Genomic DNA, 16,429 nt, shown 5'->3' with positions numbered 1-16,429 from the left:
ATGTGTAGTATTCAGACAATTCTGAGTGAGCAAATCTGATTTTAGCATCTTGTGACATAACCAACAAATGGGTGGAGTTCTCAAAATCTGTAGGAAATCGATGGGTATTGTAATATTAATCACCAGAAATGAGTAATCTCATCAAAACCTTTATGCAGTCAAACCTAGATCATAGTGACCATATTTTAAAATGAACTCGAGGTTCATTAGTAGTTTATTAACATCATTTTAGCCAAACTATAAAACAAACCCAAATGTATTTATAGCATTTTTGTATGGTATTATATTCTTGCACACTATAATAAAACTTGTGCAACAAACAACATGGAAAAACAAGTGGCATGTAGTTCTGTATATTTACTGTTTCAGCCAATATACAAGTAGAATTAATTTAATGATCTATATCTAAATGAGAGGAGGACTTGGTTGTCTGAAAACCACATGCAGTACTGCATGGTAGACTAAATCTATAATTATTGATCTAGGTGTGTGTGGTACAGGTGTACTCAGTGAATGATGTGGTTTCATGTTCTGTATTGCTTCAGAATATTGAAACAATTCTAAAATCTTTATTGTTTTATTAAATCTTTATTAAGCATATCCATCGAAGAGCACCACAAAGATTTATTACAAGTGAATAGTTATTACATTATACATTCACTTTTTTTTAGTGTAGATCCACCTTAAATGAACTCTTAACCATGCATTAAGGCACAATAACAAAAATTATTTATTAATCTGGTGTATTACTTCCTACATTTTCCTTATCTCTTTATAATCCCATTAGATTATTTCTTGTCCTAACCAGTGCTTCACAACTGGCATATCAAAAGCCATGTAGTTTTTTCCCTCTCTCATTCTCTAGATGAAGTTCTACTATTAGACAACTAATAGCACTTTACAAAACAAACTGCTGTAGTGTCATTAAACAAGCAATCTATTTTAATCGTTTGTACACAAATGGAAAACACATTTCATTCAAAAGTGCTTTTTCAGTTTCTCTGTAACCATTAATATTTTTTTTATTATTAGAAAACAGCCTACAATGTAACCATGTGCATTATTATGTGGAACAAAAACTCTCACTGCCGACAGAGATGACCTTATTTCTGGAACTGATTAATATTCTTTTCCATTCGAACGGCTGTCAATGAACCATGCAATATGCGCTGGATAATAGTTCGCAAGAATCAATTTCTTTCTTTTTTCATTCTCTGTTTGATAACATTCCGGGCAGAAGAAACTATGAAGCCATTAGAGGGTTCACCACGAATTGAATAAATGGGTCCACCGCTTAATCACAGCGGGAGGTTTTTATAATTATTAAATGCCGGGTTATGACTAATGGCAGAGTTCTTGTCCTTTTTTCAATAAAATATGCCATGGTCAACTTTTAATTGTGATTGAAGTTTGAATAATGGTTCTCTCAAGATGGGGAAATTGCTTTTCTGTAACGGAATGCAGGAGAGAATAATCCGAGAACTGAGCTGGCAATCTAACTACGTGATGTATTTTTCACTTGGGTTTTATTCTGGAGGCAGAAAGGATTTTTGTTTTTGGCCTGTTTACCTTAACTTTGGGTAGAATTCCAAGTCCCCTATTAGGACACAATTATTTCTGTATAAGTGTTCAGTGAAAATAACTTTTGGTCTAAACCTTTCCAACTACCCTAAGATTTCAATATTAGGGGTTCCAGTCAGGAAAATTGTACAGTTGATCCCAGTCAGGAAAACTGGGTGATTTGATCCAGTAAGATGGACCTTTGTTTCATCCAGTGCTCCACAATTGGTATAACAAAGGCCATGATATGTACTATTTTGGGATGGTGCATATAAAAGGATCCCTTGCTGCTAATCAGAAAAAGTAGCCTATGGCGTGGTGGAAGCAGGCTTCTTCTCTCATTATCTGTGTGGTATTTAATCATATGTCCAACACCATATAACCGTAAATATAATGTGTTGAGCTAGTGTGTTGTTAAATAAAGCACTTCTTCCTTGTCTCAGTATGGCTATTTCTAGGTATATTAAATTACACTTCACATGTTTCTGATTACTGATGGTAATTACTAATTTATGATCAGCTTCCAACTGAATTCAAATTGACACACACACACACACACAAAAATGCACTGAGGAATCAATTTTAAATGTGAAGAAAATAAATCAATGTATCAAGTTTTTTATTTCCAAACAGCATTGTTAAAGGTCATATGTTTTAGAGATTCGGTGAAAACTCTACATATTTTTATAGTTATACAAAATTAGAAGAAGTTTGTTTTGTTTAACGACACCACTGGAGCACATTGATTTATTAATCATCGGCTATTGGATGTCAAACATATGGACATTTTGACACAATCATAGAGATGAAACCCGCTACATATTTCCATTAAGGTCAAGGTCAAGGTCAAAGGGTTTTACGTGCACATTCAGAGCAAGCTGTTGTAGCGCACGCCTGTCGTGGGCACAGGTGCCGGCCTCTGTCCAAGACAGGAAAGGTGGGGGGGGGGGAAGGAGGAGGGACCGTCTGCACTGGCAGGTGCAAGGGAGCACCAGCAGTCCGATTGAATCGGTAGCAGGCGGATGGGATGGTGGTGCTATGGAATTTTGAGTGGAGCGATTTAACCAAAGAGAAAAGGTGCGCAATTTTGTTGAGTAATTTTGGCGCAATTTTGAACGGTCGGTCGAAAGGTAAATGATACCACTTCATGGGCTACTCTTTTCAATTAGCAGCAAGGGATCTTTTATATGCACCATCCCAAAGACAGAATAGCACATACCACGACCTTTGATATACCAGTCGTGGTGCACTGGCTAGAGTGAAAAATAGCCTAATAGGCCCACAGACTGGGATTGATCCTAGACCGATAGCACATCAAGCGAGCGTTTTACCACTGGTCTATATCCTACCCTTACAAAATTAGAATGTTTCCTCAAAGAAAGAAAGAAATGTTTCTCAACACATTTTATTTACAGTTATATGGCGTCAAACAGGGTTTAGGACCACACAGATAATGAGAGAGGAATCACGCCATCGCCACTTCATGGGCTACTCTTTTCGATTAGCAGCAAGGGATCTTTTATATGCACCATCCCACAGACTGGGTAGTATATACCACAGCCTTTGATATACCAGTCATGGTGCACTGGCTGGAACAAGAAATAGCCCAATGGGCCCACTGACGGGGATCGATCCCAGACCGACCACACAGTGAGTAAGCGCTGTACCACTGGGCTACATCCTGCCCCTGTTTCCTCAAAGATCCAACAAGTAAAATCAATACAAAGTCTTATAGATGTTGTTCTTGATATTTAGATAATAATTAAACCGTAAATACATGTACAGTGAACATATTATCTATTTCAATGCATTTCTAGTTCTTGAACTGGGGACATGAGAGCTAAAAATAGCACAATGATAACCTGAATATATGTACATGTATTTCCTTATTCGCTTTTCTGGTTTTAATTGTAACTTACCTGCTGGAAATGTATTCTAAAGGGAGATAATTATAACATGAATTTTTAAAATCTTTCAAAGCCTATTGTTATTTTAATCAGTGGTGTATAAATAAGGCAATTAAGTATTTTTTTTTATTAGACTGTGTCATGTATTGGTGTTTAATAAAAGTTAAAGTTTGTTTTGTTTAATAACACTACTAGAGCACATTGATTAATTAATCAACGGCTATTGAATGTCAAAAATTTGGTAGTCATCAGAGGAAACCCACTACATTTTTCCTAATGCAGCAAGGGATCTTTTATATACTCTTTTCCACAAATAGGAAAACACATATACCACCACATTTGACTGGAACGAGAAACCCAATCATTTGAATGGATCCACCATGGTCGTTTGGAGTGCTAGGAGTATGAACATCTAGACCTTGAACTTGGATGAATATAATCAAAAATGGATGAATATAATTAATTAAAAATGGATGAGTATAATTAATTTTACTATAAATATTTTAATTATTGAATGGTAAAGATTTCCTGTAATATTAGTGTACCATGAAATATTGTACATGTCCTCTTTTCCAGTTACACTATATCACAGAAAATGCTGCATCCATGTACCCTGAGAGTTACACCAGCTACACAATGATATGTTTGGATATAGAGATCATTCATTCATCTTTCTCATCTATCACCCTCTGTCTATCATTCTCATTATCTTAATATAAAAAACTCCAATTTCTCCTACGAAATCTTACCAGGAGGTTCTACTTAAAGACTCGAGGGACCATAGAAAATGAATGAATGAATTTTTAATGACACCCCAGCATGGAAAATGCCCACAGAAAATGCTGCCTCCATGTACCCCAGAGTGTTAATTTACCAGCTACACAACGATACATGTCTGTATGTAGGAATACAAGCAGAGATCTTACCAGGAGGAGGTGCTGCTTCTATGTACCCCAGAGTGTTAATTTACCAGCTACACAACGAAACATGTCTGTATGTAGGAATACAAGCAGAGATCTTACCAGGAGGAGGTGCTGCTTCTATGTACTCCAGAGTGTTAATTTACCAGCTACATAAAAATACATGTCTGTATGTAGGAATATAAGTAGAAATCTTACCAGGAGGAGGTGCTGCTTCTATGTACCCCAGAGTGTTAATTTACCAGCTACATAACGATACATGTCTGTATGTAGGAATATAAGCAGAAATCTTACCAGGAGGAGGTGCTACTTCGATATGTCTGTGTGTAGGAATATAAGCAGAGATCTTACCAGGAGGAGGTGCTACTTCGACATGTCTGTGTGTAGGAATATAAGCAGAGATCTTACCAAGAGGAGGTGCTGCTTCGACTCGAGGGACTGCGCACGTTGGGCTCGCCGACACTGCTCACACGGGAAACTGCATGGAGAGGCTCCGGTTTCTCAGAAGACTTGCTTTGCATGCGCTGACGACACAAATCCTAAAGAGAAAGGTTTTCGCATGAAGTCATTCCACAAAACTTTGACACAAAGCTCAAAGGAACTTTAAACGTTTGAAGATTCGTCAAAGTATTCTAGATTTGTTTTCCTTCAATGCTATTTTTATCTCTATTTAAGTGGACTTCAAAATTTATCCAATTTTTATGACCAGTACTGTATATATAAAATTTAGTTTTTTTTTTTAAGGTAAAACAACCGTAATTATAAAATAATAATGGAATATAATAATATAAATCTAGAAATAGTTCCAAAGATGCTATTTTCAAAATTCTGCCCATTTTCAACTCTACCCCCACTCCATCCCGAGTCAGGCCACCGATCTTATCTAATTTCTTTTTGACCACCCGATCTAATCTAGTGACCAAATTTAACGAGTAGAATCTTCTTTATTAATTATATTAGAGATGCGTATCAAAATTTTAAAGGCCCACTATTTAATTTTTGGATGTAAATTTCAAAATTGGCAGCTTAATTTTTTTTCTGTCCCGGGACAAGCCCCTGGACGGACATGCTCGAAACTCTAGTGGTATATGAGCATGTAAAAATTATTCGCAATCAGACAGGACTGGAGAATATTACACTATATACACTATACATCCTTTAGTTGCAAAAGCTGATACACTTGTTTAAACTTGTTTAAAATTTACATCTATTATACACACTTAATGGCAAAAGCTGATACACTTGTTTAAGTACAGTCATGTTTAAACCTGTTGAAAATTTACATCTGTTATACACATTTAATGGCAAAAGCTTATACAATCTTAAGTACAGCCATGTTTAAACCTGTTGAAAATTTACATCTGTGTATACACACTTAATGGCAAAAGCTGATACAATCGTAAGTACAGCCACGTTTAAACCTGTTGAAAATTTACATCTGTTATACACATTTAATGGCAAAAGCTTATACAATCTTAAGTACAGCCATGTTTAAACCTGTTGAAAATTTACATCTGTGTATACACACCTGATAGTCTTTTGATGCCTCGTTTCCTTGCCCTGTTGCAGACAGTTGTGCCAGCTTCTCTTTGGATCTGGCGTGCTTGCGAACCACATAGATGACGACCACGGCGAGGAGGACGCCGGCTGTGCAGCCGACAAAGATGAACGTCAACACAACATACTTGTTGTCCTGCTTCTTTACCTCCACCTGGGTCTGAAAAAAACAAATATAAAACGTCTTTAATGTTTCCTTAATATCTATAACTTCTTTGATTCCTCCACGGGAAAATGTGTTGAGATACATATGTAAACAGGGGATCTGTGAATAAAAATGTTTTATTAAATTGTTCCTTACTTCATTTATTGATGAAAGTTCTAAGTAATGCACCACTCTTTAAGAACCTACAAAGTTTTCCTTATTTTTGTCTTTTTTTTTCTGTCCTGTGTCATTTTTATCCCAACTGTCCTTGTACTTTAATAAAACAGTTCCATGGAATTAAATGTCTTGTCTACCACAAACATTTCCAGTACAATGTGATGAACATCCATCAATGCAACCATAAACCAAGTTTCAATGACCTAGGATGTTTGGGAAAAACTGATCTAAACATGACATTGTTACTGTTGGGAAAAGTAATACCTATATCTCACATATTTTTCTTCATAAAGGCAAGACAAAAAAAAAAAGACAAAAAAAAAAGAAAGAAAGAAGCTCATAACACCCCCTACATCTCAAGTCCTTGCAAATTTTAGGGTTTTTCATTTGTCATTTTCATGCTTTTAAAATGATCTCTCATGCAAACTGGTGACATGACACCTCAACGAGATCTACATGTGTATGCTGGTGAAATTAGCACTATCAATGTATCAGAGGTGACTACAGCTGAAGGTAATTGCAGTCAATGAACAAATCTTTTTCAAATTATGATACATGTAGGAAAATTTAATGTAACAGCCAGGTATGTAATTAATACATGCAATAATTGGGTTTCATTTCATGTTTTTATAATCTATGAATATTATCCATTTATTTTAGTTTTAAAATTTCTACTTCAACAGTAGACAATCAAAGTACATTATAAATAATAGTAATATTTTGGCCCCACACAAGTGTAACATTTCTTAAAATATACATGAAGCAAATGATAAATTAGTCTTAAAATTTCTTTTGGTGACTCAATTAACTTGACAATCACAATGGAATATTCAATACCTTAACCATTTTACAGTCTTGTACACTAAATGTCAACCTGTTTTATTTCAGTCTTAATACCATCTCATTGCTCCAAATACCAGACATAAAGGCCAAAAATCTGTTTTTGCCATTCTTATTGCATTATAAAGTTCTTGCTTCTAAAAACCAAAATGCCAGAAATGACTCATAAATTTCTATGTTAATGTTTAGTGTGTTATTAGTATTCAAAATATAAAATACCAAGTGCAAATATTATTATTTCTATTATTAAATATTAAACACCAAAAAGCATCTTCATTTTTACTGAGCACTACCCTTAAAGCTATTAATTCTTTAAAAAACCCACAACTTTTTTGTCTTTATAAAACCATAAAAGCTTTAAAGAGTAAAGGTTGTCAAAAATTATTTGTTTTAATCTTTATGACAAATAAAGCACAATTTATTTCTATTCTGGTGCTATACCTGAGCTATAAATACCATGCCAAAATCTATTTCTATCTTGGTACATTTTAGCAAAAATATGAAAACATTAAAACCATTGACCATGTTAGACATATTGGCTGGCACTAGCAATTATATACACACTTAATTTGTTATTGGATTTGTTCACAATTATACCATTGCCTATACACACAACTGCAAAGATTATTTAAGAAGGAATTGGTTTGGATGTGTTTAATTTGGAAGCTGATTGACATGTGACATTACTTCCCTGACTGAAAGTGTAAAAATGTCAAATCAATTGAATTAAAAGTTTATCTAATAAACCGTTCGGAGACTATGTGGTGCTTGGCAACAAGGAATTACATGGCAGAAAAATGCAAAGAAAATTCATTTAAGTGAAGTGGTGCAGCTGTCACTCATGAACAGGTATGGTTTACTGCTAATATTGGTGTTAACAGGACTTTATATTCAAGATCGGGAGGGAGGACCACCTACACTGTCTTTGAGTCATGTTATGGGGTCACAGTTACATACAAATGATAGGTGGGGGGGAGGGGGGGGGGAGAGGAGAGAGAGGTGTAATTGGGGATGGGGTGGATGGGAGAGCATGGCTTTGTCAGTGAATTATAAAAGAAAGGGAAAATACACTGTTTAATCGATATATACCTATTAAGTGTTCAAAAATACCTGGTTCTTCTACAACATTGTAGATACTTTTAGTTGAAATTTATATATACAGTGAAACCCCTTAAGACCAGACCCTCTCTAAACCAGAATTTTGTATCCATGAAAACTGGACACCTCTTAAAACCAGACAAAATTCTTGCTTAGAATATTCACTACTGTACATCTGAGACATGAGTGCTTGCGGTTGCTCGCTAGACTGGTTTTTGAGCCTAATGTTAAATGAATGTAATATGATAGAATGTGATTGTACCTGTCTACTTAAACACATGATTTCTTGATTATTTTAATGTCTATAAAAGGTCAAAACCATGTGGCATGTATCCAAATTTTCATATTGTTTATTGTAAATATTATATATACCTCTTAAAAATAACCATACTGAATTGTTAAGATGTTTGACAATTAATAACACTTTTGCTAATCACAAACGAGCATTTACCCATCTACAAATATCTGTAAGTGATTATACATCAGAAAATAAATTTCAAATAATTAGATGTGAAAATAAAATATTGTGAAAAAACAACAAACATATTGTGCCATAAGAAGGTAAAGTACCTTTAAAATGGTAACTGTTATTTTAATATGCATTTCAAATAGCAATTTCTCACTGCCTTTTAGCATAGCCGACTCTTTCAACGCAGAAGAAAATAATGATTTTTTAAAACGCAATTTCTCATTCCCTTCTCGTGCCAGAGAAGAGGAGGGTAAGGGAATTCGATTTGAATGGGAACATGTACAGAAGTCGGAGCTGATTTGTCAAACTGACGCAGACGGACAGGAGTGAACGTAACCGTAATGGAATAAAAAGAACACAAATCCAAACTCATTTGCTGTCAACAGATGTAAAAGAATGTTAATCGCCCAAATATTAAATCTGACAATATTTCATTTTGGAATTATTAAAGCGCCCCGTCAAACATGTATCTCGTATTCTGCTAGAAATATTTAATAACAACACATATTTCTTACAAAAATCCAATTTATTTCCTAATATGTTGCCATGGCAATGCAGTGGATCCTCTAATTAAGCATAAAACTCTCCTGCGATCATTGCAGTAATATTAAAAGTTGTCATGATCTTTCAAGGATGCTTTTAGTCGGTAATAAGTCCGTAATTAATAGTAATAATATCAATCCTTTTTCTCAATGTTAATCAATCCAGTGCACTGACCCACAATCAATAACTAGGTTTTTGTGTCACATGAACTACTTCCACCAAATAGAAACAAAGAAAGAAATGTTTTATTTAACAATGCCTCAACATATTTTTAATCTATAGTCCTTCCCAGCCTCCATGAACAATGTTTTTTTGTGCTACTTTTGTGTGCAATTTATAAAAGAATCAGCTCAGAAATAAATAACTTGTAGTAATAAAATGGTGTTCCCTGTGTGAAGGACTACAGGGTTTTATATAACCTGAAACATATGGTCAAAGTCCACACAAATAATGAGAGAAGAAATTGACTGCTGCCACTCCATGGGCTATTCTTTTTTTCCCAATTAGTAGCAGTAGCAAGGGATCTTTTACATGAACCATCCCAGACAGAATACTACATCCCATCACGTTTATTATATACCAGTTGTGGAGCATTAGCTGGAATGAAAGTCCAGTTAGCCCACTTATGGGTATAAATCCCATATCGATCATGCACCAGGCAGGTGTTTTAACCACTGGGCTATGTCCCGCTCTTCCTTCCAAATACATGTAGTTACAAGAAAAAATTTATATGAACTTTCCAACACACATGACAGCAATACCACAGGTGTTAATAAACCAGTCGTAGGGCAATGGATGCGGCAGGGTAGGAATAACCCCGGCTATTGCACTTAAAGCAAGCACCTACCCAATAAGTTAAATCCTGACCTTAAAAAAATAGTCAAAAAAAGTTTGAATCTGCTACCATGAAATGGGCTATTTTTACCAACTCCAGATATGGGAATAGACTTCTATTATATGCTTCGACCTTGGTTAAGACAAGAATGTTTACTATGCACATTATCTGGCTAAGCCAAACGGCATATCCAAGACTAACAATCCTATGGACTTATAACAAAATATCTTTTATACACTATTCCACCAGCGAAGGCTTTTGATATGCCAGTTGTGATACACAAGTTAAAATGAGAGAGAAAAAAATCTCATTGGAGATAAATCCAGGCAGAAATTTTCCCGCCAATTTAAACCCTACTCCAGTTTTCATTAACAATAAACAGGTCATTTATATGCACTTTAAGGTGGCATCAAAATATAAATAAATAATATTTGTGCTTCAATACATATGGAAGAAATTAAAATACCAATTGCATTGGTAAAGTTGTGATGCAAAATGTCCACCGACATAGTGACAAGCCCATCTAATAGTGGTAATATTACTCGGTGGTGTAGTAGTTAAACCATTTGATTTAAGGCTGGTAGGTACTGAGTTTACATCCTGATACTGGCTCCCACCTAGAGTGAATTATAATAGCTCAACCATAAGTGTATGACCACTATGATGACTTCTCTCTCACTATATATAAGTTATAACCATTAACCCACTGTCCTGAAGAGACAACCCAGTTGTGCACCCATGACAGCATGCTTGAACCTCTGTTGGATAGAAACATGAAAATCAAGAGAAAATAAAATGAACTGATGTTAATAATACATATGGGTATCTTAAATGAAAATGTTTGTTAGGTTAGGCAATGCTTAGAGAAAAAGTGTAGTTACATCCTGTGATTGGTTTAATCCATTAAGCATGCTGCTTGATTGAGCCAGCAATGTGGATCATTTTGATATGACAAACGTCTTTAATGATGTACCATGCGCCAAAGTACACAGTGTTAAACCTCGACCAGATTTTCTACACATCACGTAAGCAAACACTAAAGCAAATGCTCGAATGTTGACATTAAGTCATAAGGATTTGCCCCTGATGGAAGACCATTGACAGAACCTCCATCCACCATTCAATAGAATGGAAGTGAAACAAATATTAATAATAATCAATTATTTTTCACATTAGGTTTGACAAAGAATTAAGATTTTAATTTCTATGGCACATAGTTGTGTACAGATTTGTTATGTTAAAATTGTGTTTTAATTAGCCATCAAGTATGCTGTTCAGGTGAGAACATTGAAGATAATTGCATTGATGACAGTGTTCCATTGTCACTGACAACAGTCATGACAGATCAGGATGATTTAGCCATTCAGGTGAGGAAGAAATACAAGATTCTGAGCACACTGATATAAGATTTTTTTCCCCACACATAGACAAAAGGAACACTTTTTAAACTATAAAGAAAAATGATTGGATAAAGTTGTTCAAAACAATTTACTAAACAAGGATGCTACAAACAAATAGAAATCCTTAGGTAAAATTAATTTAAACTAAACCCAAATTTAAATGTAGACACTGTTGTGGTAGCTATGGACAATATAACCTTGGTATTTGGCTTTGATGAAGTTTAAAGCAATCTAAATTAATGAGACTAAAACTGCTACATCGCGCAGGTCTAAAACGTGCTCCAGGATTGAGTTTATTGGTTAAACTAAGACCAAAACCGTTTATGATCAAAATGAAATAATAAAATGTTCAAATTATAAATTCTGGAAATGTACATGGATTTGAATAGTATGGGAAGACTGCCAGGATTTCTGCCAGAAAACAATTTGAGGATACATAATTAAAAACAAAAACCGACACATCCCGTAAATGCCCCTACTAGGAATGAATCAAACTGGACATCACATTTCATGTGCTTTGACAAATTTTATACAGCAGTTCTCTTAACATCATCTATCTAAAAGTTATTAAAATATATCCACCCAATATATCCAAAACGGATATATTTTAATAATTTATTTTACACTCCAACAGAAACCCTGGAACAAGCATCTAAATCATTTGAACAAAAATGTTTATTAAAGGGACTTTCCTGATTTTTTTGCCATTTTAAGATGTTCCTAACTAATACAATTTTGTAAGGACTAAAATTGCATACTAAATACAGATTAAAAATAAATAAAAATCAGTGTCTATATTCAATGTAATTCTGATTTGTCCTACTTTGGTAAATAGCCCAAACTGGATTTGGACTCCCAATAATTTTGTAAATAGGAAACAAACAAAAAACTATATATTAAGGAATAAAATGAAGTTTGACCTAGTACAAACACTAGGATGATTAGTAACACATTTAATATACAGACACTGATATGTTATGCAGAAAAAAAGTATATTTAATATGCAATTACATATAGTCGATAAAAATCCCCGTTATTTGGCAACAACATCGTAGCACTGACAGAAAACTCAGGACAGCTCTTTTAAATAGACGCCCCCCCCCCCCCCCCCCCCACACACACACAATCAATTATAGGTTTGGTTCCTTTTTAGTCTGTGCTTGTACAGTGCAATGGGTTTAGTCCGGCTATGTAGAGTGTTCAGTGGTCACTTCTAGTATTGTGGAGTGGCACTTAAAACCCACCTATGTTCTGCTACTACCGGTGATCGATAAATCAAATTTGGTCAGATACCGAATGCAAATTACAACACTTGGTCCAGATAAAGAAACAAAAAGGTACTAGGCACATTTGTGCAGGAATTTTAGTGAGGGGTGGGGTTGAGGTCTAGACTGGCGAGTGAAGGTTATGGGGGGGGGGGGGGAGGTCGAGTCACGCTTCCCCAGAAAATATGTCGAAAAAAATTGAAAATCTGATACCCCCATACACACGCACCTGGGTACAGATACAATCTAATGAGAACATAAACTACAGAATTTGCTAAGTTATAGATAAATCTGGACATAGGCATAAAAGTAGATTATTTGTACATGTATATAAATACAGAATGCCCTACAATTTTGAGTATGGTTGTTAGTGTTAAACATTATTACTGAAACACCACCACCCCAAACCCATTGGCATGTCGTCTTCTTTTTTTGCACTTTCATATTAAGAAGCCATTTTTTTTCCTTCTCGAAAATAATCTGCCAATTGAGCAAGAATCTAATGCTAAAACCATTTTTCAGACAGCACTATAAGAAAACTAAATTACATCTTAGCTAACTGAAGAATTTTGACAGCTTACTAAGAAGGATTGACCATTTTCTGATTTAAAAGTGACTGTTAATTTCAAAAAGAAAGAAAAGAAAACCATCAAACTGGAAGAAAACAAATCCAGCCATGGAAATACCGAATGAAGTGAGAAAAAAAAGAGTGAAAGTAACATGATAAAATTTCATTGTAGTTACTTATAGAAGCCTCATAAAAGTACCTAAGCTTTAATCAATAAGAAAAACATTTCCAATCATTTTTCAAATGCAGCCCCAGATGAAAGGAAACATGGGATTATCCTAAAAAATACAAACACTTATCCATCAAGTTGTTTTCTTGTCAGATTGTTCTATTGATTCAAACGCTAATACGAAATAATCAGCTTATTTTATGACTGAGATTAATGCAGGGTAAATATTCGCCAGTAAAAGAGAAAGGCTGATCAAATAAAGATAAACCAAACAGAGTTATCTGACCCTACAACAGCAGCTTCAGGAAAGGGGTACAAAAACGCTTGACTACTGGAAAGTTTTAAAGCAGAAGGAATTTATGTAGTTACAATTATCATGTCGTATCAGTTTTAAAATCTTTTTAAATCTATAACATATAAAATGCAAATGTAATTACTAGTTTGCTACAAATCTGATGTAATATATGTTAAGTTTAGGAACTAAACCATAACAGATATTTTGAAAACCAGGTAAGAAGCCTATCCGAATTCCTAAGATAGAGCAAGAACTGCATGTGTAACAGAAATGGTACAATCCATCCTTAAAATATATATTCCAAAACTAATAAAACACAACCAAAATGTAAAATGCTAACTTTAAACATTTTGAAATTTGATGGAGACAACAAATACTTGATAAAAATAATATTTAGATAAAAAGGTAAGATGCATGCATGAAGTCTGAATTACTGACAAAACCTTAAGAAAAATTCTGATACAAGAAGCAATAAGTAACCATCATTGCCACAGATTTTCTAGAACCAAAGCAACCTGAATATTAACTTGAAAATTATAATTTCCACAGATAAGTTCGAATTTTCCACAAAATTTGCCTTTAAAAATGTTTTTGTTTTTTTAGACAAAACAAATAAAACCGAATTGGCTCAATCTCAGAAAAAGCAAATCTGATGAAACAAGCAATGCCTTTCTTTCAAAACTATACCTAGCAGTGAGAAAACCCCACATATATGTGTAATGCACCCAGAATATTAACCACTGATTTGGGGAGAAAAAACATTTAAAATCTGACATAGAAAAAAAAATTACCTGGTCAAAAATACACACCTACACAAGTCCATTCCTGACGGAATTCCATTGAGTTAATCGTACAACAGCCTTCACCAGCACCGCGCTCCGAACATGCACTGTGTCGCACGCCTCGCAAGACAGATCACCGATTTCATAAAAGAAAACGCCAATCTCTATGACCACAGTATTGATTGGTAAGTGTTAGCTGCACAAGCAGCTGATTTCCTCGTTGTCGTGGCAACAAGACCCAGCTGTGCTTGGAATCTTCCTTATTTCTCACAAAACCAAACAGCCTCTCCTGAGTATTGATCGGTGCCCCGGTGCTCAGCTTTGTAGCTACTACAGGCCAGCGCCCAATCAATAATGTCACCAAACCAAACGTATGGTACGTGACAAGGTGGATGGTGTTAAAAGAAGAAAAAAGCCCATTAAAATCCCACATTCCTCCAATGGAAAAAGAGAGAGATGTGACTAAAACACAAATTTATGCAGCGTGATCTGTAATGCCTGCAAAATGACTTGAAGGATTTCTCATTTCATTTGTTGCTACTGCAAACTTTCAGAATGCTTAAAGAAAAATCTAGATAATTTTATTTTTTTAAAATCACAATCTAGACAATGTTCTACGACTAATATATTGTGTTATAATGTTGTTAGTATTATTTAAAAAAATTATTATTAGTTTTAAATTATTATTATTAAAGATAAAAGCTAAATCATTTATTTTTAAATCACAATCTAAACAACTGATATACAACTGATATATTGTGTTATAATGTTGTTATTATTATTATTATTTTTAAATTATTATTTTTAAATTATTATTATTAGAGATAAAAGCTAAATGTATTTATTTTTAAATCACAATATAAACAATGTTATATAACTGATATATTGTGTTATAATGATGTATATTATTACTCTTATTATATATATTTCAGCAAAAATATATATAATTTATTATTATTTTTACATTTGATCTATTCCTTTCCATGATATATGGTACTTAGACTGAGCTTCAGTTATATAAAGCAAAAAGAAAGGAAAGGAATGGAATGTATATTTAACTACATATTCCAACATCGTTCCGACTATTAAAAACTGGTCTATATTGTTAGTCTTATAGGTACTTTCTTGTTACCGGTATCAACCAAGAAATATTTCATACTCTCCTTTCCAATGAAAGGACAATACTCGCTACAACAGTGAAGAATGATGGAATGGGCAGTATATATACCAATGGGTCCACGAGAGCAGGAGGATCATGAAATCTTATGAATCATCATACCTTTGTCAGGTGTTTTATTTCTAAGTTACATCCCTCTCTATTCAGGTGTTATGTTTAACAAGACTATAATTACTGCAAAATGTTATTTGAGGCGAGTTAACCAATATTAAAAATACTTTACAATTATACTGACAGGTAATGGTGTAAATAGTTCTTTAAAGCCGCACACCCTAGTTCCATCCAGCGAAAATAAATTATAATTTGGTTAATCTACAAACCTGTAACACACTTAGATCACGTTTTTATCAAATGGAGTGAAAAAGTAGGTTTTATATCAATAAATACCATAGGAATACCCATGTCCCAATTGCTTGAAATAATTTTGAAAGTTGGTATTCTGATGTCACCGGTAGATGTCGCTCGAAGCACAACAATGCCTATGTCACGACAAATTTCACAGACTTGGGGTGCGTTCGTTTCACCTCTCCTGGACATGTTCCAACTGTTCTGTCCTGGTTGTATCCCCTCTCCAGATATCGTAAGACTTAGAAAAATTATTGGTTTTAAGGGTTTGTAATGTTTTGTATTGAGACACTTACTTATCTGAACTTTATTGTTACTGAAAATGTTCACGAACTGCGAAGAAAAATCTCACAAATGAACAACAACAAATCGATGTT

At 34.4% G+C, this 16,429-nt stretch overlaps 1 protein-coding gene across 1 annotated transcript in view; it reads right to left on the bottom strand.

The window, feature by feature from the left end:
• The window catches only part of LOC121382339 (receptor-type tyrosine-protein phosphatase N2-like), a 300,736-nt gene that overhangs the window by 48,609 nt on the left and 235,698 nt on the right, over positions 1-16,429 (bottom strand). Inside the window, exons 12-13 of the mRNA XM_041511925.1 lie at positions 5,916-6,104; positions 4,796-4,926 (exon numbers count right to left, since the gene is read on the bottom strand). Coding sequence (XP_041367859.1) covers positions 4,796-4,926; positions 5,916-6,104 — 320 coding nt within the window. The remainder of the gene's footprint in view (positions 1-4,795; positions 4,927-5,915; positions 6,105-16,429) is intronic.

Source organism: Gigantopelta aegis, chromosome 9, assembly GCF_016097555.1.
Source record: "Gigantopelta aegis isolate Gae_Host chromosome 9, Gae_host_genome, whole genome shotgun sequence".
NCBI lineage: Eukaryota > Metazoa > Mollusca > Gastropoda > Neomphalida > Peltospiridae > Gigantopelta > Gigantopelta aegis.
The sequence above is the reverse complement of the archived record's forward strand: the minus strand, read 5'-3'. Positions and strand labels throughout refer to the sequence as shown.